This window comes from Cydia pomonella, chromosome 20 (genome assembly GCF_033807575.1).
Source record: "Cydia pomonella isolate Wapato2018A chromosome 20, ilCydPomo1, whole genome shotgun sequence".
Lineage (NCBI taxonomy): Eukaryota > Metazoa > Arthropoda > Insecta > Lepidoptera > Tortricidae > Cydia > Cydia pomonella.
In genome coordinates this window covers 3,839,864-3,862,066 of record NC_084722.1, presented here as the reverse complement: position 1 = coordinate 3,862,066, position 22,203 = coordinate 3,839,864, and the positions used below count along the sequence as shown (strand labels likewise).

The following is a 22,203-nucleotide window of genomic DNA, read 5'->3' as shown; positions in this document are numbered from 1 at the left end:
GATCCTGGTCTAAACGCGTAGCTGATTGGCGATATAGAAGTCTTAACTATTTTCAATTGTTCCAGGCGAGAAAGTCTGCGTACTTTGCGAAGCCGCAGCCCTCCGTCGGGACCTAAAATGGCGCTGCGGCGGACACGGCGTCACCGGGCACTCCACCCGTTTCTACGCGCTGGTGGCGCCGCACTGCCGCGGCAAGTGGCAGCGCGCCGGCAGCCCGGACAAGCGTGAGCACTGCTGCGCCAACCCTAACTTCATATTCGTGTAAATGCTTAGCTAGTACTTGTAAATGAGTTTTGAGATACAATATCAGATTTAAATTAGGGATTGGCTTACATTCTTAGTTGGCAACTTCAAGGTAATCTATTTTTTCTGTAAACACATTTAGTGTGACCCTTTTTTGTGAGTATGAGTTAAGTTTGTTTTGTGAAATCCATTGCAATTTTAAAAAATCGCATAGGTAGATGTTACAGAGCCAGAACTACTGCATTGTGCACTAATCGTTGGTATAGTGACGCGCCACGTGACGTAAGCGCCAACCGCGTGGGACGTCACATAGTGCCCCGCGCTCTAATGGCTATACGCGCTTCGCGAACATGAACATGTCGCACTCTGATTGATCTGATTGTCGCTTTCTATCTAACCAGCAAAATTGTACGGTGTAATTCTATTGTTTGTTAAAAATATTAAAATACCGGTTATATTTTTCTGATAAGTATAGAAAATCATAAAAAGCTAAAATGGCGCGAGCACTACTATAGTTCGTGTCATCCACGATGACGCGCAGATTTGTCAAATCTAACCTTTAATGAAATAATAATACGAGTCAAGGCATGAGTCGTCGTGAATGACACGATCTATACTAAGATAAACTTTTAATATAATGTATGAGTTTTTTGACATCCTTATACATCAGAGTTGCTTGTCTTAGTTGTCTTAATGGTAGTCTTTTTTTTGTTAAAAACATATGATTTAATATGAGTGCCGTTTAAGATTTTCTTTTGTTTGTAAAATCCATTGCAATGCAAAAATAATGATTAGTAGGTATTAAAAGCTGTCTATCTAATTACCTCAATTATATGCACTAATGTTTTGTATGCACCAGTTCAGTGAAAAATAACGATAATACTTTTTCTGTTAACGTAACGCAACTTTTGTATATATCACTCCTAAATAGAAACATATATAAAATAAATTGTATTATCTCCATTATCTATTTACTTTCTAATATAAAATAAATTACACCCTTACTTCGCAAAAAAGTTGTTATACTTGTCAACCTAAACGTACAGAAAACCATCAAAAACAAGTTACATCTGTGCCACTCTAAATTGCGTATCTATTTTTACAACCGCAAACTCCGAACCCTTACGAAGTTATAATGCAGTTTCAGAATAGTCCCATTCTTCGAGCTCCCCATTGATTTTACAAAGTATCTAACTTCAATCAATCCACGTACCACGGACCACACCCGAAAAAAAACTTTAACTCTATGAGGTTAGGGTTGAAAACCTTTTGATCGTGTTTTGCTTGATTTTGACTAGAGAAAATATATATGGCAGGTACTATCATGCTTCAGTGGGCAAGGGATGCGTTCCACTCGAATAAAAAGTCTGGAAGTTGGTAATCTATACGGATCTATTCTGTACCGGTTCAATTTACTTCAGCCGAAAGGGTACAGTGTATAGACCTAAAGGCATTCTTATATAATCGTAAGGTCGCGAGAAAGTTCTAAAGGCTGTTTACTACATACCTTGTTATAAAATTGCTATTATTACCCCTCTTACCTCATTTTATAGGACTTAATGTAAGCCTCCATGTCAGCATGAAAAGCGTATCGAACTGATAAGAATGATTGATGATAATGGACATTGAATTTTTTTATTTCGCTCGACATTCTGCGGTCATTATGTTCATTGATAACTTTATTTCGAACATGTAAAGGGCTTTTGTTTAATGCCCTGTTATTTTTTAAGGGCTGAACTAAAAAAAAAAGTTACAGCCAGAGGCGAAGTTTTTCCCAGTGCTAAATTAAACATACCTTGCAGGCATACAAGGCATTACAGGCAAGGCTTGTAGGCATAGGTATGTAGCAGACTTTATGGTTAAGAAAATTCTTTTAGGCGGGTATTACCTCGTTGTGTTAGTAAACATTTACTGGTAAATACATAATATATCATTGTTGCAGCCTACATATTTGCCGTCGTCATAAAAATATACATGCTCATATTATTGTTGATGTGTCTTCTTGTTCAAGACGTGTTTAATTTTAAATACATTTTACGAATCAAGCCAGTAAATAGTCAAGCAAATTTTGAGTAGCACAATAACTTCTTGCCTCATTTAAGAGGTACAGCTTCCTCCAATAAGATTTTGAGTACTTGGATCCCGAGCAACCAACTTAGGTATTTATAATTATGGTCTAATAAGTCTTTTGTATTCAGTAAAAGCAAACACAATCGGTGTGTAAAACAATGTTATACACAAATCGTGTTTTATTTCATAAAGCACACACGTTTTTATCATATTTTTATTTTGCTGGCTTCGTTCCCATTCTCCCGCAGAATTGGGCACGAGGAAAATAAATAAGCATTAAAATTTCAGTGGATTCGATATTTATTGCCAGTTCGATTGAAACATATTGACTGTACTTGCATTTTTATGGCAGCTTAGTTTTAAATTTATTTTTGCATCCAATAAACTAACTGAATTGAAAATAAACCTTTTACTTAGTTGAGCGGAATCCTTTGATAGTAGATTTAATATGATTCAGCTCATTAACCAATTTACTAACGTATATTTAATTATATTTCATAGAGCGCTGGTGGCCTTGCGGTAGGAGCGTCCGACTTGCAATTCGGAGGTTGCGGGTTCAAACCCCGGCTCGTACCAATGAGTTTTTTCGGAACATATTAAATTTATTATTTATTTTATATTTACCAGTTACTTTCGGTGAAATAAAGGCCTACTTTATCCTCTGAGTCACTCTGGGTTGGAAGGTGAGATGGCAGTCGTTTTCGTAAAAAGTAGTACTTACACTAGTCTTGGAATTAGTTGCCAAGCGGACCCCAGGCTCCCATGAGCCCTGGCAAAAAATACCAGGACAACGCGAGGAAGAAGAAGAAGATATATATTATATATCTATATATCATGTTGTACAGTCTGCATCAAAAATGTATCAGACTTTGCGTATAAAATATCATAGCTTATCAAAAAGAGATGTCTCTACATATAGAAGGAGATATTGTTGTAGATAATTTTGAACGTAAACTGACGTGATACAGTTATCTCTAAGTATTTGAAAACGAGTTCGAGGGTGGCAGGTATTCCTGGCGCGTTTTTTCATACGCTATTGATGCAGACTGTACACGATGATCTTTGCTGATCAATTTCTAAGATTTAAATCTTTCTAGCGGTTGTCCCATCTTATTGCCACTGCTCATGGAAGCCTGGGGCCCGTTTGGCCACTAATCCATAGTATCGGAATAGGCAATAATTTTTACGAAAGTGACTGCCATTTGACCTTTCCACTCTGAGGGGAACTAGGCCTTATTGGGATTGGTCCGGTTTCCTCGCGATGTTTTCCTTCACCGAAAAGCGACTGGTAAATGTCAAATGATACTTCGTACATAAGTTCCGAAAACTCATTGGTACGCTGGGATTTGAACTCGCGACCTCCAGATTGAAAATCGCACGCTCATACCGCTAGGCTACCAACGCTTTTGTATGAATTGAATTTCTAAGTTTAATTTTAGAAAACCTTTAGTGTAAAGGCACCACAATCCCATTAAGACCATTAATATTAAGCTTTCAGTGTCAGTTCGATTAACTATCCATGCTTCAATGTCAACTTATCGAATCGCAGTCGAATAGGAATCAAATCTTCATTAATAATGTAACTACTCAGAGCGCGGTATAAAGCCAATTTCGCTGTCATTGTTATAACCATTAATTCTCGAGTTATTACCTAAATTACCTGTATTTCGTTTTAGTGAGAGACTAAAAACTAGAGATGCCCCGAATAGTGCTTTTGGCCGAATACCGAATATTCGGCACCTCTCTCGGCCGAAGCGCCGAATACGGAGACCGAATATTTGGCATGACATGCAAATACTTTTAGTTACAATTATTATGAAAACTGTTCGGTGTTCGCCAACAAAGCACAACGTTTAGATACGAGTATATTGTTTGTTGAACAGAGTTAATGAATGTAATTAGCTGACTGTAACTCAAATCAGACCCATGATAAAAATAAAATACTTTGTAATGTAATCAACAAATATTCAAAAAAGGGTCTTCGTATTTATTAAAAGACTACATTCTTACTACATATTAGATATACCTACTATATGGTTATTTTTATTGTGTACGTTTTCTTTTTAGGTAGATGCAACAGATATTAATTTTTATTTTAGTACGGACGGTTACCGAATATTCGGCAAAGTGGCCGAATAGGCCGAATACCGAATACTTAGATGCCGAATATTTGTGGCATCTCTACTAAAAACCACTTTCAGCCGTATATAAATATGCTAATAAATCCTTGGGGCAAAATGGAAATGCAGTGGTAGTAAACTAAAATAGTGGGTTCAAATTAAATTTAAAATTATTTTCAAAGTAAATGAAAAATATTTTAAACAAAGATATTGCACTTTTTTTCATAATTTAATTTATCAGTGTATTTCAATATTGAAAAGGAAGAAAATCAACACCATTAACACAGTATCTAATAAAAATCTAGCTTTTAACAACCGCTTTTTTTAGTGCCGGGAACCCGCTCGGCGGGTTCTCTATTCGTAGTTGCTTTCCTCTACAAAGCGGGAAAATGTTCGTATCGGCTACGAGCGTAGCGCTACGAAATCGTTGGCAGTGAATGTGTTAAATACTTGTATGTGTTGAAATAGTAAAGTACACGTCTACGGTGCTACGTACATAGACGCGTAGCAAATGCTACGGAAAATATACACTCTTGACATTATTTCATTAATTTACTGTAATTTAGTTTGACTGAATTTGCATTTATATAGTTTTGTAATTAGCCTTAAGAATTAGTTATAAGCATAGTTTCATGTTTCATTTATGAATAATACCTACCTAAAATATGAACGAAATAAAAACGAATTATAGACGCTTTTGAGGGCCACTTGTTCTGATCACTAACCCGATGTTAACTGGTTAAACCTGGAGTTACCATGGTTACCGGTACAATTTGATACTGGGTTAACGATTTAACCGGTTAACCCCGGGTTAATGAGATGGTGCAAGTGGCTCTAAGTGATTTTATGCTTATTATTTTATTATTTATGCTCCGTCAGCGTTCGAGCCACCCCCGATCATTGATCGGAAACAAAATCACCTCTCAAAATCAGACACATTGTGAATAAATGAGCACATACCAGTTTCACTAATACTTTAATCAGATTATTTAATTTATTTCCATACTAAAACTAACAGGCCAATTCGATCGTACACTGACATCAGAATAATATTTGAATCATGTTATTTACTTATCGTGCTCGCCCACGCCAATACATGTACGGACATGTACGACTGAAATGCACGATAACTGAATGACATCAGCTAGATGTCATTCTTATACCAGCCATCATCATCCTCGCGTTGTCCCGGCATTTTTTGCCACGGCTTATGGGAGCCTGGGGTCCGCTTGGCAACTAATCCTAAGAATTGGCGTAGGCAGTAATTTTTACGAAAGAGACTGTCATCGGAGCTTCCAATACAGAGAGGAAACTAGGCCTTATTGGGATTAGTCCGGTTTCCTCATGATGTTTTCCTTCACCGAAAAGCGACTGGTAAATATCAAATGATATTTCGTACATAAGTTCCGATAAACTCATTAGTATGAGCCGGGGTATGAACCCGCGATCTCTGGATCGAATGGCGCACGTTCTTGCAATGCTTTTTCTCCATACAAAATACTACTCATCCATATTTACCCGTATTCTTTTGTATGGAGACGGCCGCTATATGACTGCACCGCTATCCTAGGAAAACAGGGACCCATTTTTCGAACCATTGGCCTATTTCTCGAATGGTTTTAGACTAATATTATTAATCCACGAACTGAGGCCCATTTCTCGAACCATATTAGTCTAATATTATTAGTGTGTTGCCATGGTAACCCATACGATTTGACAGTTCGTGGAGTAATAATATTAGTCTAATACCGTTCGAGAAATGGGCCCCAGTCAAGTCGTATGGGTTACCATGGCAACATACTTATAATATTAAACTAATACCGTTCGAGAAATAGCCCCCATATTAGGCTAATATTATTAATGTGTTGTCATGGAAACCCATACGATTTGACAGTTCGTGGACTAATAATATTAGTCTAATACCGTTCGAGAAATGGGCCCCTGAGCTTCACCTTCGTATGCTTAGGAGCAGATCTGCTCCATATATATTCAACCAAATTCAACTTAAACATTTGAAGATGTCATGGTTGCTAAATAAATGACAATTTTTTGACAGGCGCATACGAAAGGTTAACACGAGTCATCTTTATCTGTGGTTCCGTCACTTTGCATACTAAAACCACCTAAAACTAAGTGTTACTGTTATGGTCCATATTGCGGTGAGACTGCGTCGCGTCATGTTCACTTTAGATGACAATCTGTTTTGTAATGGCTTGATACACAAATGTTTGTTGTTATGTCTCATTTTATGATACGAACAGCATATTGTGTTGATCAAATATTAAGATTTATAAAACCTTGTATTTTTTGGGAAAATTAACTCATTTGAAAATTATTGTTCATATCAGTTATTATAATTCAATTTTTTTCATAATTACCTATGAAGTATATATGCTTAGAGCTTTGCTGAAAAATAATATTACTTAAATTAAATACAGGTCAGTTATAATTACTCATAATTTAGTATTAGTGTACTAATTTTTACAATAAAGTATGGATAAGTACAATAGTTTGTGAATACATATCCTCGACGACTTGTGTAAATACAATGTTATAATAAATGCATTATGAAACTGTGCGCTGTTTTAATTACCGACATAATTTAAGTGCTTATATAATTACAAATAAGCTTAACTGGTAGATAAAGTGCTAAGTTTTATCTGGCAGTGAATTTATTTATTAATTTGCTATCCAATACTTTAATCAGACTTTTTGTAATAGACCCTATGAGTTATTAGACCACCAAGTTTCAAAAACACAATATAATTCATTCAAATAGCCCTTTCCTGTCCAATAAAGAAGATTTAAATACCGACAACAGTACTTAGATACAGTTGTTGGAAAACCACAAGAACTTTGTCATTTCTGTGAATTTGTGTGCCCTTTGAGAATTTGTGTCCTGTCCTTCTTTGAAACTGAAAAGTACCAAAATCCAATTTACCAATGTTTTAATTGTAATATATTTAATAATAAGTACTCTTAGTGCATGTCACCAGTTGTTGTGGCAATGTGCAAATTAACATTCATAAAATGCAGGAAAATTCCTTTAAGTTTCTGGAAATTTACAAGAGAATTTAATGTAAGTTTCCAATAAAAAAGATTTTTGTGTCTTTCACATATCTCGGGAACATTGGGTCCCGGACCTTTGGGAGGCATGCATGGGCCGAAGGCAACAGTGCTGAGACTCTTTAAAGACAATTTAATCTAAAAGCAAGGGATACACGTGGCGGATACCATTCCCGAGCGCACAATATGATACATCCGGAGATGGTCCCTGCCAGGTGCAGAGACTATTGCTGTGCAGCACTTTTGTGCTGCGATGGGATTTAAGGTCATAGGCTATTGATTTGCAAGTTGGATGGACTGGATAATGGGCTATGGGAGAAAATTAGCGGACACTTGCTGTGACACCAGTCTCGAAACTGAAAGACAAGTGATGAGGAAGACTCGCCATCTCAGTGAGTGGGCCCCGCAATGGTCGCACGCACAGTGCGACAACATGGCAACACTTTGGAGTGGCTGATGTGAGGTTTTCAAGAGGTGAGTCTGCGGTAGCCAGATCCCGCTAATCCGGTCTGCAGGCCGCCGGCGTAATGACATTTTACACTTCCAACCTGGAGCATAGGTCCCGCTCTTGCGACTCCACTCTGGCCGGCCGGTGAAGGCAAGCACTGAGGCAAGGGCCAGATGAAAGTGCCCTCTGAAATAGGGGTCCGCGGTGTTGCCACCGTCAGCTCGCCACAAGCTGCCCCCGCGGGGGTATTATTTTTATTATTATACATCTCATTTTAATTAGACAGACAGTAAAAATATAGAATAATAATGTCTTCACATGTTTTTATAGTTTACTAAATTTAAAGTTTGAAAACTTTTCCTATAGAAATTAGAAAATACAATGTTAATGTCACCATCTGAGGTGCAGGTCCGGCACAAATAGTGAATGCCTGAAGCGAACTCAAACGAAGCCTTATACCTTTTCTGAGGCATTGTGGCCCAAATAGGTGTCAAGAGACAATAAGTCAAGAGAAAGTCTAGATTTCTAAATAGTGGAACATTCTAGAAAAAGCAACAGATTATTTACCGTACCTACCCGCACATATTGTAAATCATAGAGTAGCTCAATACAGACTATGCCTTAAACAGTATTTTTGAGAAGTTTTTACTATGCAATTGATGCATCAAGGCGGTTTGTTTACAGAGGCTTACCGCAAAACACGAATATCGAAAAGTTGATATCTGCCTCTTTATCGCTCGAATATGCAAGAGTTATAGAAAGGCAGATAATGAAACTTCGATTTTCGTGTTTCATGGTAGGCCCTCAATATGTGCTAGAGGCACCCTCTACGCAGAGTTTTACTTAATATCCCCTATTGACTGATTGCCTTTACACTTTATCTAGGCAAAATAGTTGTCTCTCAAATAAATTTGTATGGGGAAAAAAAATAAGCTACCCAAATTATTTTCTAAATCCCGGGCAAAAGCTAGTAGAAGTAATAACTTATTGCTTTTGTAAAAGGTAACCCCCATTGTTTCCCATTTCGCTGTTTCCGAAAGATAAATTCAATTTAAGTGATTAATGAATATGGACGAATAAAGAGAGAAACAAATATGATTAATAGCTTGTTGACGACCAGATATCGGACAATTCAATGGGAGATGGACGACATTTTTACTTTTTACGTCATAATTATTCAACTTATTTTATATACTACGTCGGTGGCGGCAAACAAGCAGGCCCGACTGATGGTAAGCAGTCTCCATAGCCTATGGACATCTGCACCTCCGGATTACATGCGCGCTGCCGAACCTTATTACTCCGCACTCTCGTTTTGAGCTCTGGCAACCTTACTCACCAGCAGGAACACAACACTATGAGTAGGGTCTAGTGTTATTTGATTGCAATTTTAAAGCAATTTTGAGCGACCAGTAAATTATGAGCAAATGAGTCAAAATTAAGCACATACCTACATTACTACTTCATAATAGAACAAAAGTAAGAAAAAATGCAAATATATATTTAAATTCCATACAAACGTGTGTATATAACGTATATGTTATATTCCATATTAATTTAAATTGTATTATTTTATTGAATGCATGTTAGTTATAATTATAAGGTATAATCTCTTTCTCGGTCTGCCTCTGCTACGAGTACTCTGGGGATGTCAGCTAGTGGCTATTTTAGCACGTCTGTCATCATTTGATCATTTCATCATTCACTATTTTTCGATCCCCACTATTTTTGTAAAAAAAAGATGATGATATTGGTAAAAACTATCCTATGTCCTTCCTCTCCATACCAAATTTCTCTTCATTTCCATCTTCATACTAAATTTTATCCAAATCGTTTCAACAATTTAAGCGTCAAGAGGCAACAGAAAGAGTCATTACTCTTTCATAAATAAATTCCGATAAAATATCTCATGTGTTTTCTCATTAAAATATTTAGCTATTTTTTTGTTTGTGAAAAGCACATTAACAATGAATGAATGAACGTGTGCGTAACAATAGCAAAAGAAAACACCTTCAAAGTCTAACCACATTCAGTTTTAATTCTCTGTTAGTCTCGTTTTGCAGGCCGCTGACAAACACATGAATAGATGCCGCATAACCGTGATTTGTATAAAAAATTAAGAAAACTTATGTTTGAGTAGTATTTTATCTGATATTTTAAAACCTATATCCAAGACATTCCATAGTCAATTATTTAAAAAAATGGTCATAAAATTAAAACATAATTTTCGTCGCACTTGTTTTATTTATTTTACAATATTTGTGCACGCCAAGGCGTTATCTTTTAATATCCGCTGGTAAACTCTTTCACTTACGATTCATCTACAGTATCTGCCAAAAACATATCACAACCTTTTTAGCGTTCCTAGTTGACTACGGAACCGTAAAATGTTTTCTTTAAAAATCTGAAGGTGATATATTTTCAGACGGTACTATATAATGATCTACTCACGGAACTCAGGCAATAAAAGCAGGGAAAAACAGAGGCCATTCGCACATACCCATCATATCATCATATCCTCATCACGACAATCTAAAACCTAAAATTTGTATGCTTGGAAACTTACTCGTAATTTTTTACGTTGCGTATGACATTTGGCAGTTCCGTGGGCTCAGTTTAGCAATGTGCAAGTTGGAGAACATTCTCAAAAATGCAGGAATATTCTCGGAAGTTTCTGGAAACTTACACGAGAATATAGAGCAAGTTTCCAATCAGAAAGATTCTTGTGGGAATTTATCAAACAAGTATTATTAATAAAACATATTTATTGATGTATACAATAACTATTTTTTGATTTATACTAACTACCAAAACTTAAAACCTAAATCTAAAAATAAATAAAAATAAACTTAAAATAAAATACTAAAAAATATCCCCCTACGGCATGGTGCCGTAGATGCTGGCAGCATTTCCTCGCTGTATTACAAGACTAATTCTTTGAGCGAGGAAGCTGCCAGCTCTGTGGTCGCCGGTGACCTCTGCTAACCTTTTGGAAAGTTACTTAATGAGCTTAAGGGCACTTGGATCCCACAGGCCAAGGGTCTCGACGCCAAAAGGCAGAAAATTGTATTCGGCACATATTAGACAAGAATAAATAATATCTAATAAAGCATATATCCATTTTAAGGTCTTCAAATGTTTTCATTGTTGTATAAATTTATATTACTGAGACCTTTTCCTATAGAAATTTGGAAACTTCGGAATCTTCTCCTTGGCACAATGCTAGCTCAGTTTGTCCTTTCCTTAATTCTTTCGTTATATGCATACATCGGGGTTTTTGGTGCGTGAATGTTTTCGTGTATTTATAACTTTGTTTATTGTAAAATAATTACCAAACTATGAATTAAAAATAGACAGTAAGCTCCAAATGCGCTTAGAAATATTAAAATAGTATCGGTTTTTATAGTTTATACATGTTTTTTTGGCTAGAGTAAAACATTCCCGCACCAAAAACGCCGATGTATGGTTATATGTCTGTGGTGAACGCCAAGTTTTAAATTTTGTACCTTCCTCAGCGGTCGCGATTCCTTTGTACAAAGTTTTTTCGTCTGCATTTAGAAATTAATGTGCTCGCCGGTTTTTCTCTAGCTTGTTATTTACTTTCTCTTCTTTTTTGTCCAAACATGCTTAGTATGTTTATTATTTATGATTTTAATCTTAATAAAATAAGAATTGATTTTTTAAAACAGTCTACCAAAAAAATCTAAATTTCAAAAATTGCAAAAAAGTCCCATGAATTTATGTTCTCGCTATTTTTATGCACGTTTATTGCCAAACAGTCTCGATTTATATGACTATATAAAATAGACGGCAATACGTTACGTACATTTTAAATGAAGTCGTATAATAATGTTAAATTTAAAGTCTTACCTATATATTAATAAATGGCTTCGAACCGTATTTTGCATATACCATGTGTGTTTTATCTCAGACTCAGTTAATGACTTTCGAGATTTTGAATAATTAAGAGAGCTTTACTAAGATTATGTAGAAAGTTCGTTCCCTGTATGTAAATTAGGGATTTTCGTTAGTAATTAAATTTGAAAAGACGATAAGGAAACGCGATTGATTGATATTTGTAAAAGATTTGAACTGGTACCATCACCTATCAACGCCATCAACTCCAGAGTGTCATGTACGCGTTGGTTATGCCTATGGAAGGTAGAGTTAAGGAATAGAATCTCCATTTACCAAAAAGTGTCCGACAAAAATCCATAAATAGGTGGCGCTACAATACCTAGAATACTTGAGAAAAAAATGTAATCAGTAGACAGCGCACTTCACTCCGTCAGTAACGCCTAGTAGGTTCTTAGCTACTCTAGCGCTACTCTGGAGAGATTTGAAACTATTATTTATAGCTGACAGCTGGACAGGCTCCCATGAGCCGTGGCAAAATACCGGGACAACGCGAGGAAGAAGAAGAGCTGGATACTTTTGCAACAGTTCTGCCTATGGAGATTTTATTCCTTGCCTCTACCTTCCATAGTTGTGCCTATAGGTAGGCATATAAGTAGGCATGACGCTTATACTTGTAGGCATCGGAGTTTTTATCGCATGGTAAGACTAGTAGCGAGCCATGGAGTCGACATTAGCAATAAAATTCAACTCATATTCATACTCATACTCATTCCTTATTTATGTGTAACGTTTGTAAACGATCCTTTAATTTTGTCTTTCAGGAGATAAATATTACTAATAAAAAATAATGACCATGTATTGATTAATTTACATTCATATTTTTTTTTTATGAAATTTCTTAATATAATCAATACCAAAAATAGTAATTATTCTTATTTGTAATATTTATATATTCAAAGACAGAATTAAATCATAGTATCTAACTCGTCAAAGTTCTGGTTCTTGGTTATAAAATTAAAATCACTTATTGAAGAGATGAATGAGTATGAGTATGAATATGAATTGAATTTTATTGCTAATGTCGACTCCATAGCTCGCTATTAGTCTTACCTTACCATGCGATAAAAACTCCGATGCCTACTTATAAGTTATAGGATACGCTGTCAAACGCTGTTGACTATTGAGTCCAGGGCTAAAACTGCTGCCAAAAAACTTGGTGTCCTATTTAAGGTGAGGCGGTATTTCACGCCGAATCAGCTTCTCTCCCTATACCAAGCACAGGTCCGCTCGAGCATGGAATACTGCTGCCACCTATGGGACGGTTCCGCCAAATATCAGCTGGCGGCCCTGGACTCGATAGAGCGCCGGGCTCATAGACTTTTTGGCGATGACCCAACTATCAAGTCAAAATTACAGAGCCTTGAGCATCGCCGTCGAGTCGCTAGCCTATCGGTGTTCTATCGGATACATTTCGGGGAGTGCGCACAGGAACTGCACGATCTGATCCCACCTTCCCCTTTCCATCATCGGACATCCAGGCGTGGGGAGCGAATGCACCCGTTCGTGGTAAACATTCCATTTGTTCGCACTAAACGGTTTGCCTCCTCTTTTTTGTTACGGACGGCTAAAGAATGGAATGCGCTCCCGCCATCTGTATTCCCTGATAAATATGACCTCGGTCTCTTTAAAGCAAGAGTGAATAGGCTACTACTGAACCGGTGAGCTCCATCTTAGGCCCTGTCTTCACTTTCCATCTGGTGTGACTAGAGCCAATCGCCGATCAGTTTTTTAATTAAAAAAAAAAAAAAAGCAATCTTATTTCTTTTGTTTCGTTTCTAATTCTACATTTTAATTATTTTCTAATTCTACTGTTAGCATACATTGAAATATATCTTATGACGGGCCTTACGGCCTATAAGAACAGTACAGCGGTGTCACGCACACCAATTCGAGCCAATCGTGCTGTCTAACGCAACAAGGCGATTGGTTGATGCATCAGGCGCGCGATTGGTCGCAACTAGTTATTGACACAATGAAAAACTAGGTTTATAAGTTTAACTTTTTTTCAAAATTTGAGCTCTTAAGCTCTTTAGAGCGATCGGACCGGTGATTATACCTGAAGCGATTTTTTTTTCCTTTAAATTAAAAATTTGTGTTTTTTTTCCTTCCACACATACCAGCAGTGACGGCAAGTTAGAACTTAGAACTAATGGTTTTGACATGTTCGCTACATTTTATATATACCTAAGGTGGTCAAAAATTAATCAAGCAACATCTTTTACTTGAGTATGAGTGTCACGTTCATGTCGTTCCTCGCTCGCTCGGATTTGGCATTTGCCACGTTTTCATACACGGTGAGCCCATATAACCCGACAGATTTTATTCACGCATTTCCTGAGGTCATAAGGAGCAAAAAATGTTATATGACTTTTGATCAAAGAGCAGTGTTTTCATGGAAAAGCAGCTCTACCACGAAATGTTTACAGTATTTTTTTATTGAGCGCCCTCATGACAAGTATTATTTCTTGTAAGTTTCAGCTTCCTATCTTTCGTTCGTTCTAAGCTATGATTTTTTTAAACTGTTTATAAATAATAAAAAAAATCCCACACTGGCTAATGCGATTTATGTAAACTTTCGGTACGGTAATCTCTATATAGATACTCATATATTCTTTAAATAACATTTTATATTTCATTAAAAAAATCTTTAATAAATGTAGGAATTAAAACTTCAGTATTTATTTTCTAGCTTTCTAGAAGAGCGACACGAACAGTTCTTGGAGTTATATTTATTAAAGTTTTTTTAAGAAAAAAAAAAATATTATTTAAAGAATATATGAGTAACTATATAGAGGTAACCGTACCAAAAGTTTACGTAAATCGCATCAGCCAGTGACGCCAGTGTGGGATTTTTATATTATTTATAAAAAGTAAAAATAATAATAACTCAGAAAATATCAGAGATAGGAAACTGAAACTTACGAGAAATAATACTTATCATGATGGCTCTCAATAAAAAAAATACTGTAAATATTTCGAGGGAGGCCGTTTTCCATGAAAACACTTCTTTTTACATTTTGGCAAAAAAAGCATTGCAACGAATAAGTAGTAATATAGTTTTTTTTACAGATAAATTTTGCGAGTTTTCTTTCAAAACTTTACTTCAACTTCAACATTTATTCAGCAAATAGGCCACAAGGGCACTTTTACACGTCAACATGGAATTTACATACAAACAAAAACAAGCACATCAACAATTAAGTATAAAATACAATAAAAAAAAAAACTAAAATAATGATAATAAAAAAAAACAGATACAAAAAATCTAAAATTATTTAGAAGTGTAAATATGTCTAAATGTCAGAACTAAATGGCTTTTATCAAATTATTATTAATGTCTGTCAGTAGGTGATATCTAAACCAAATCACATATTTTTCACTAAGTTATTTTTCGCCAAAATTTAAAAAGAAATGAGGTGCTGTGCAGAAATCTCAAAAAAATTATATTCGCCATAAAATAAAACAAAATTGCCGAATTTGACCAAAACTCATATGACAGTTTTTGCTCCTTATAACCTCAGGAATGTGTGGTTAAAATCTGTCGGGTTTTACCAGCCCACGGTGTATATATAATATGTACAGATTCAGTTCTTCATATGTCTAGCTGGAATTCCAGCATTCAAATATTTATCACAATAATATATTACAAAAAAAAGGAAGCAGTGAAAAATGTTGAGAAAAAAAAACAAAATGTCAACGTGTATCTATGTCAAATTACTAAACTAATCTTAAAATTTATAATAAATTTTAAAACGTATTAAATCACTAATAATATGAAAATCCAATTGTAAACAGTTTCTTACATGTCTGGCTGGAATCTCCGCATTCGGACATTACGCACAAAATAAATTACAGATAAAAGTGTATTTTATTTGTTGCCTGTCAATTTGAAACTATAAATGATCCTGGTATACTCGAATATTTAAGGCACCGCATGCACGTAAACCACTGAGTAAGCGCTATCCGTTTACCGACGAATTCAGGGTGCGCCCCCATCAATATTACTGATTTGTATGAAAATAGTTTCGTAACATTGTTTAGGCGGTCTTCACATTGGATGCGAACTTGCACGCTGCTTCGATGTGCGAATGGTATATGACGATATAGCGATGTACCATTCGCCCCGACCCGACGGGGTGAGAATACGTTTGTGCCATACGCCACTTACATTGGGTTGCAGGAGAACGAAAAGAAACAAAATATTTTATTTCGAATAGTTTTATATTTATCAATTATTGAACTTATTTATCATTTATATGTTTACTATTTAGAGTACCATACAAATATTTTAAATATAGTGGTAATCATGAAATAAAAGCATTTTTATTATTATCATATCCGTATTTTATGAGTAAATGTTAAACATACCAATTCTGCACTGTTCGTCCGATTCCCCGTTCGTCTAGTCGGCATTTGTTTGTCCATTTCTCAGTTCGTCAATATCATGGTTCGTCAATTCGCCGTGTGCCTGCTATACGGCCACAATTCAAAATTTTTAATTTTCTGGATTATTGCAGATTCGTATTCAAAATTGTTCAATTTACGACCTTATTTCGAGAGCCATAGCAGAAAAGGTCTTTAAGAGCCTTTTTCTCACAAGTGGCCTTATGGATTTGACCATAAATTGTCAGAAGATTCCCTGCAATACAGCCACTTTTGAGTTGTGGCTATATAGCACACGTTATAAATGAAGCTTTTGAGTTGCGTCCTAGAAAATAATAATTAGTTTAGTGATAATTACGATGAATCACTATAAATATAAAAGAAACAAACGGCAATTGGTTGTGTCAAAGCAGTAAGTATTACACTTATTATTACAAAATTACCAGCTCGCTACCGAAACTACCACAACGCAACAAAATGATTAAGCAAATATAGAATAGAATAGAATAGAATAGAATAGAATAGAATATCATTTATTTCAGTATAAGTACACAGTTATACAATACATATAGAGGAAGAAAGAGAAAAAAAAATATCAACTTTGTTTTCTTACAAGTGCGGTTCAATATGGCTCATCAGTGAGGGTCGTCAGCCTAATTCATATTTTAGCCCGTCTGAAGAAAGATAAGCATTGAGCATGTTTTCGAAGAGTGTGTATGTATTTAACTAACATTTTATTGTATATAATATTATTGTATATAATTCTATAGCACGCTTTACTGTCAATAATATACAACGGATTTTATTGTGTGAGGTAAATTACTAACTATGTTCGGGATGGTTGTATTCGGGATGGTGTCATAATATTGGAATTTTGTTAAATATTATAATAACTGCTTTTATTTTGGGTACTTTGGCGCCAAAAATTAAATCACTTGGAAAGTCGTTACTTTGATATGTTTACATTTACTATTTACTTATTTGATAATCGTAAAGGCATTTTCGTGGTAATGACTGTGTTTAATGTTTTTTTCGGTGTGTGTCCTAGCTATTCAATTTATTTCAATTAAAATGCTTTTATGAAGAATGATAGAAACTAGATATAGCTATGTTTTATATGCTTGCTTGTTTTAGATCTAAAATTTCGAGGACTACGAGTAGATCTGCTAACACACGTAATGCCACCTCGGACAGTCTCTCTCGTGTGACACCTTTGTCAAAAGCGAAGGATTCACCAGAAAACAGAAGTTTTTCCGGTCTTGATTATGACCTAATGAAAGACATGTTCAAAGGACGTGGAAGACTATTATTGGACGCTGCTCGAGCCCTACAAGATTCACCACCAACTATAAGCGATTTTAATTTTTCCGAAACTCACTCGCAATATACACAATGCATTGATGAACTACAATTACAGACTGATTATTACATACGTTGATTCTACTAAAGTAACGAAGAAAAAATATTTTGTATAACAACGCTTTTTTTATTAGTGCTAAGTTGTGATACATTGTGATATTCCTTATTTCTTGAACTGATTACCTATGATTAAGTTTAGTGTCCAGTAGTTACGTGTTATTTATGTGTATTGTGTATTGGCCTTTTAAAGGAAAATATACAGCAATTTACTACCTTTGTATTTTGTAAGTCTACTTAAAGAAGACTGATTATTACATACGTTGATAAACGTATACAAAAGTAACGAAAACAAAATATTTTCTATAACGCTTTTTTTATTAGTGCTAAGTTGAAATACATTGTGATATTCGTTATTTCTTGAACTGATTACTTATAAGAAGTTATCTACTTGTAAGAATTAACTTACCGAATACATTATAATAAATAAATTGCCTGCAATGTTCTTAAAGATGTTGATTTCACAAATTAGCAAGGAACAGTATTGTGTTTTGATTTCTTATTTTATACTATAGTGGGTATTCTAAATACTTTTTATTATTTTGAATGTTTTAAAAAAGAAGTTACAAAGTTTTATTTGTTCAAATTTTATAAAGAAACTTTTAAACAATTAATATTATTTGGTAATGCCATGGGATAATGTTGCTGATTATAAGCTAGTTACACATATTATCGCGTACAGTGATCTTGTTCCTATAAAAGTTGATAAAATAAAGGGATTTTAACTATTTTGGTGTTTTTATTTATATTTGCATGGTAACCTTTATCCAATAATTTTGTGTTTAAATTTGGCCGCATCCAAAAATCTTTAAAAAACGTTTCCGCAATACGGCCACAACTCTAAATACCTGTCTTTTGGGCCTTGTGTCTTAAAAATATACATTTTCTTTTGAAAAGTGGCGTCGTCATAAGGAGGGTTATATCATTCCGAGTAAAAAAAGCTAAATTTTAAATTCATAGACCTAAAACTAAAGGAGTAAGATCCTATTAAACACCCTGAACTATACTCTCACAACTTTGAGACGCAATTTCTCGAAAAAACGGTTTTTTGAGATGTGGCAGTGTAGCAGGCACACGGCGAATTGTTCCGTTCGTCTAATTCCCATTTCGTCCATTACCTAGTTCGTCCTGTTACTCGTTAGTCTTGTCTGTTTCCGTTCGTCCATTTACCAGTATGTCAAGTTCCCGGTTCGTCAATTGATATGTGTAATTAATATACAATGTTGAGATGACACAAAGTTTTAGATTTGTCACAACTTGTGTGATAATTTTCTGTTAACAAAGTATATATTATCCTCGTAAAAAAAAATTTGATCAAATACTATATAATAATAGGCAAGATACAAAACTACAATTATAGTAGGTACACAGTTGAATTTTTTTCGTGGGGTTTTACGTTTTTATAAGAATTTCGGCGAGTTAGTAAAACAGCCGGGTTTTCGATATTTTAACCTCCAATATTATTTAAGTATAGGTTACAGTTAATTTTAAAAGAATTTCAAGTAATGCAGAATAATTATAAAAAAAGATCGAATGTAATTGATCCTAAGTTATAGTTTTCCCCGAATTTTCATTTTCATACACAACTGTATATGTCACCTTTTTTTTCGTTTATGACATCTGAGCCCCTAGTGTAAATTTATTCGATAGCGAAACGTGATGTACGCGTTTGCGTTAAGTCTCATTTTATATGGGATAGCTGCGAAACCCGGCGTTGCTCGGGTTAAAATACATCGCATGTTTAATGGTATAAAAAATATTTGAGGATGCATTTTTTAACGAAGATAATATAGATTTCTATCATAGATATTGAAAGTAAGTAAGTAAGTAAGTAGTCGACCATTAAATATGCGGTGTATAGAAAGTATATTTAATTAATTAACTAATTGAAATAATTATAAGTTAAAATAAAAAACACCTTAGTAAATGGAAAATTTATGTTTTATTCACACAATTATTTACATATGATATTATACGTATTACATATATGATAAATACATTTACATATTACACATTATATGTGTATCCCAATGATTATCGTTTTCAAGTAGACCTAATCTTTGACATGCTTCACGATGTCTCAAAAATGTAACCATTAACAGTTTTTAGGTCTTCAAAACTCGTTGGACCACGAATAGTGTGAAGTAATAAGCGTAGATAGAAACATTCAGCGTTTTTTGGATGCACTGTGTAGACTCCTCCTATTGTGTTACACTCTTGAACACATCATGTCCTTCTACTTGCATTCCACGTTTTCGAGGATTAAATTGTTTACTTGTTGTATCCCATGTATAATAGCTGGGTACTTCTGAGTAAAGTCTTAGCAAATTGGTCTTTCTGGCATAATTCAAAAAACGCTGTTAAAGTTGTTCGAGTCGGTGGTTCCGTCGCAACTTTTTATGCCGTTTCTGTTGTGAAAAACACACGTTGTCCATTTTATAGGTGGACGGATAAATGTTGAACCGGTGGATCTCGATCGTGTATTGGAAAACTTAAAATTCGCCAAATTGCTTCGTTGGTATTAATGTAACGACCCATTTGATACTGTACTATTTCATCATGCTGGTTTTCATTGGTTAACGTAAAAACAGCCATATCACTGCCTTTATTAATATATTTGCATACATATTTTATCGATTTAACAGAACTGCAGTATTCGCCTTTAAATTTCCGTGCATGACAATACTCGCATATCGTATCCATTTTTCCGATGACAATACTTGGATGTTCATTGTATTGTTTTTTGCAATCATAATGGAAAGCCTGAAGTTCTAAACTTCCAATTTTACATGAAGCAGCTCGTCGTTGGCGTAAAGTAGTCATTCTTTCTTGTTTTCTGGTATTTTCCAGTTCATGTTGATCAGCCGATTGACGATTTCGGAGTGATCTTACTCGACATCGTGTTTCTTCATTAATACGTGCTCTTTCCTCTTCGGTTAAATTTTCTCTAATTCTTTTTACTCCTTTACGAATGTTCAAAAGACGTTTTTCTCTTTGTTCTTCTGTTTCATTGTGACGTGCTATTTTCCTTCTTTTTGAAACCACTTTGGGTTTTGCAAATACTTTTTTTCGTCTTGGCTTTGTAAATATAAAAAGTGTAATAAAATTAACCAAAACGCATATCTTGGTTGTTACAATGATAAAACTAACAAAAACTCACTCACTTTCGGTTTATATACCGTTAGAAATCGAAATTTCTAGTATCAGAACACTCTAGAATAGTCAAATAGTTTTTACTTTCTCATTTGTTCAAATCACTTGAATTTATGTAATCACTGTTTACTCTTGACTTCAATTGATCTTTTCGCGACTGTAAACACGGTTCAACTGACAAAAAGTCACTGATTTTCGGTTTATATACCGTTGGAAATCGAAATTTCTAGTATCAGAACACTCTAGAATAGTCAAATAGTTTTTACTTTCTCATTTGTTCAAATCACTTGAATTTATGTAATCACTGTTTACTCTCGACTTCAATTGATCTTTTCGCGACTGTAAACACGGTTCAATTGACAAAAAGTCACTTATTTTCGGTTTATATACCGTTGGAAATCGAAATTTCTAGTATCAGAACACTCTAGAACATTCCGATGTACTTAATTTCGATCTGGATCGTCCGGATTAATTTCAATAGTTGCACACATTTCGGAACTTTCTAGAAGCTTCTAGATTATTATAGTCATTTCTAGAACTATCTAGAGCATTCCATATGGATTTTTTAGAACCTTCTCGAACATTCTAGATCGATTGTTACAGTTGTACACATTTTAGAGTTTTCTAGATTAGTCCAGAAATTTTTAGATATTTCTGGAACATTCCATACCGATTTTAGCAGTTGCACACAATTTTGAATCTTTCTAGATCATTCCAGACATTTCTAGAATTTTCTGGAACATTCCACATCGATTTTAGCAGTTGCAGACAATTTTGAATCTTTCTAGATCATTTCAGACATTTCTAGAATTTTCTGGAACATTCTATATCGATTTTAGCAGTTGCACACAATTTTGAATCTTTCTAGATCATTCTAGAAATTTTTAGAACCTTCTCGAACATTCTAGATCGATTGTTACAGTTGTACACATTCTAGTTTTGTAGATTAGTCCAGAAATTTTTAGAACTTTCCAGAAGTTCTCATGAGTTAGAAAAGGACAGATGTATATTTTTTCATATTTTTGCCACCCACAACCACCCACTTCCACCCACCGCGACCAAACTCTCTTATTCCCACCGGGAGATCGAGGGGTATTTACCACCCCAAAAGGAAGTTGATTGGAATTGGTGGTGGTAGAGAAAACCCTGTCTTTACGTACGCACATTAGCATTTTATATATATATTAAGATTTAGAAACAACGCGCCAAGCGGGACCTTTTGGAAACTCATAATCCCATACAAAATTAGACTTAACGCAAACGCGTACGTCACGTTTCGCTATCGAATAAATTTACACTGTTTAGTTTACGCTGCTAACTGGTCGAAATATTTAGTTCAAATGAAATTCAATTCAAAACGCCAAGGTAGGAAAACAGGGGTCTCGG

General features: G+C 35.0%; 1 protein-coding gene across 1 annotated transcript in view; it reads left to right on the top strand.

Moving 5' to 3' along the window:
• The window catches only part of LOC133529182 (somatomedin-B and thrombospondin type-1 domain-containing protein-like), a 135,139-nt gene extending 128,130 nt beyond the window's left edge, over window positions 1-7,009 (top strand). Inside the window, exon 6 of the mRNA XM_061866835.1 lies at window positions 66-7,009. Coding sequence (XP_061722819.1) covers window positions 66-265 — 200 coding nt within the window. The 3' untranslated portion in view covers window positions 266-7,009. The remainder of the gene's footprint in view (window positions 1-65) is intronic.
• The last annotated feature ends 15,194 nt before the right edge of the window (window positions 7,010-22,203 follow it).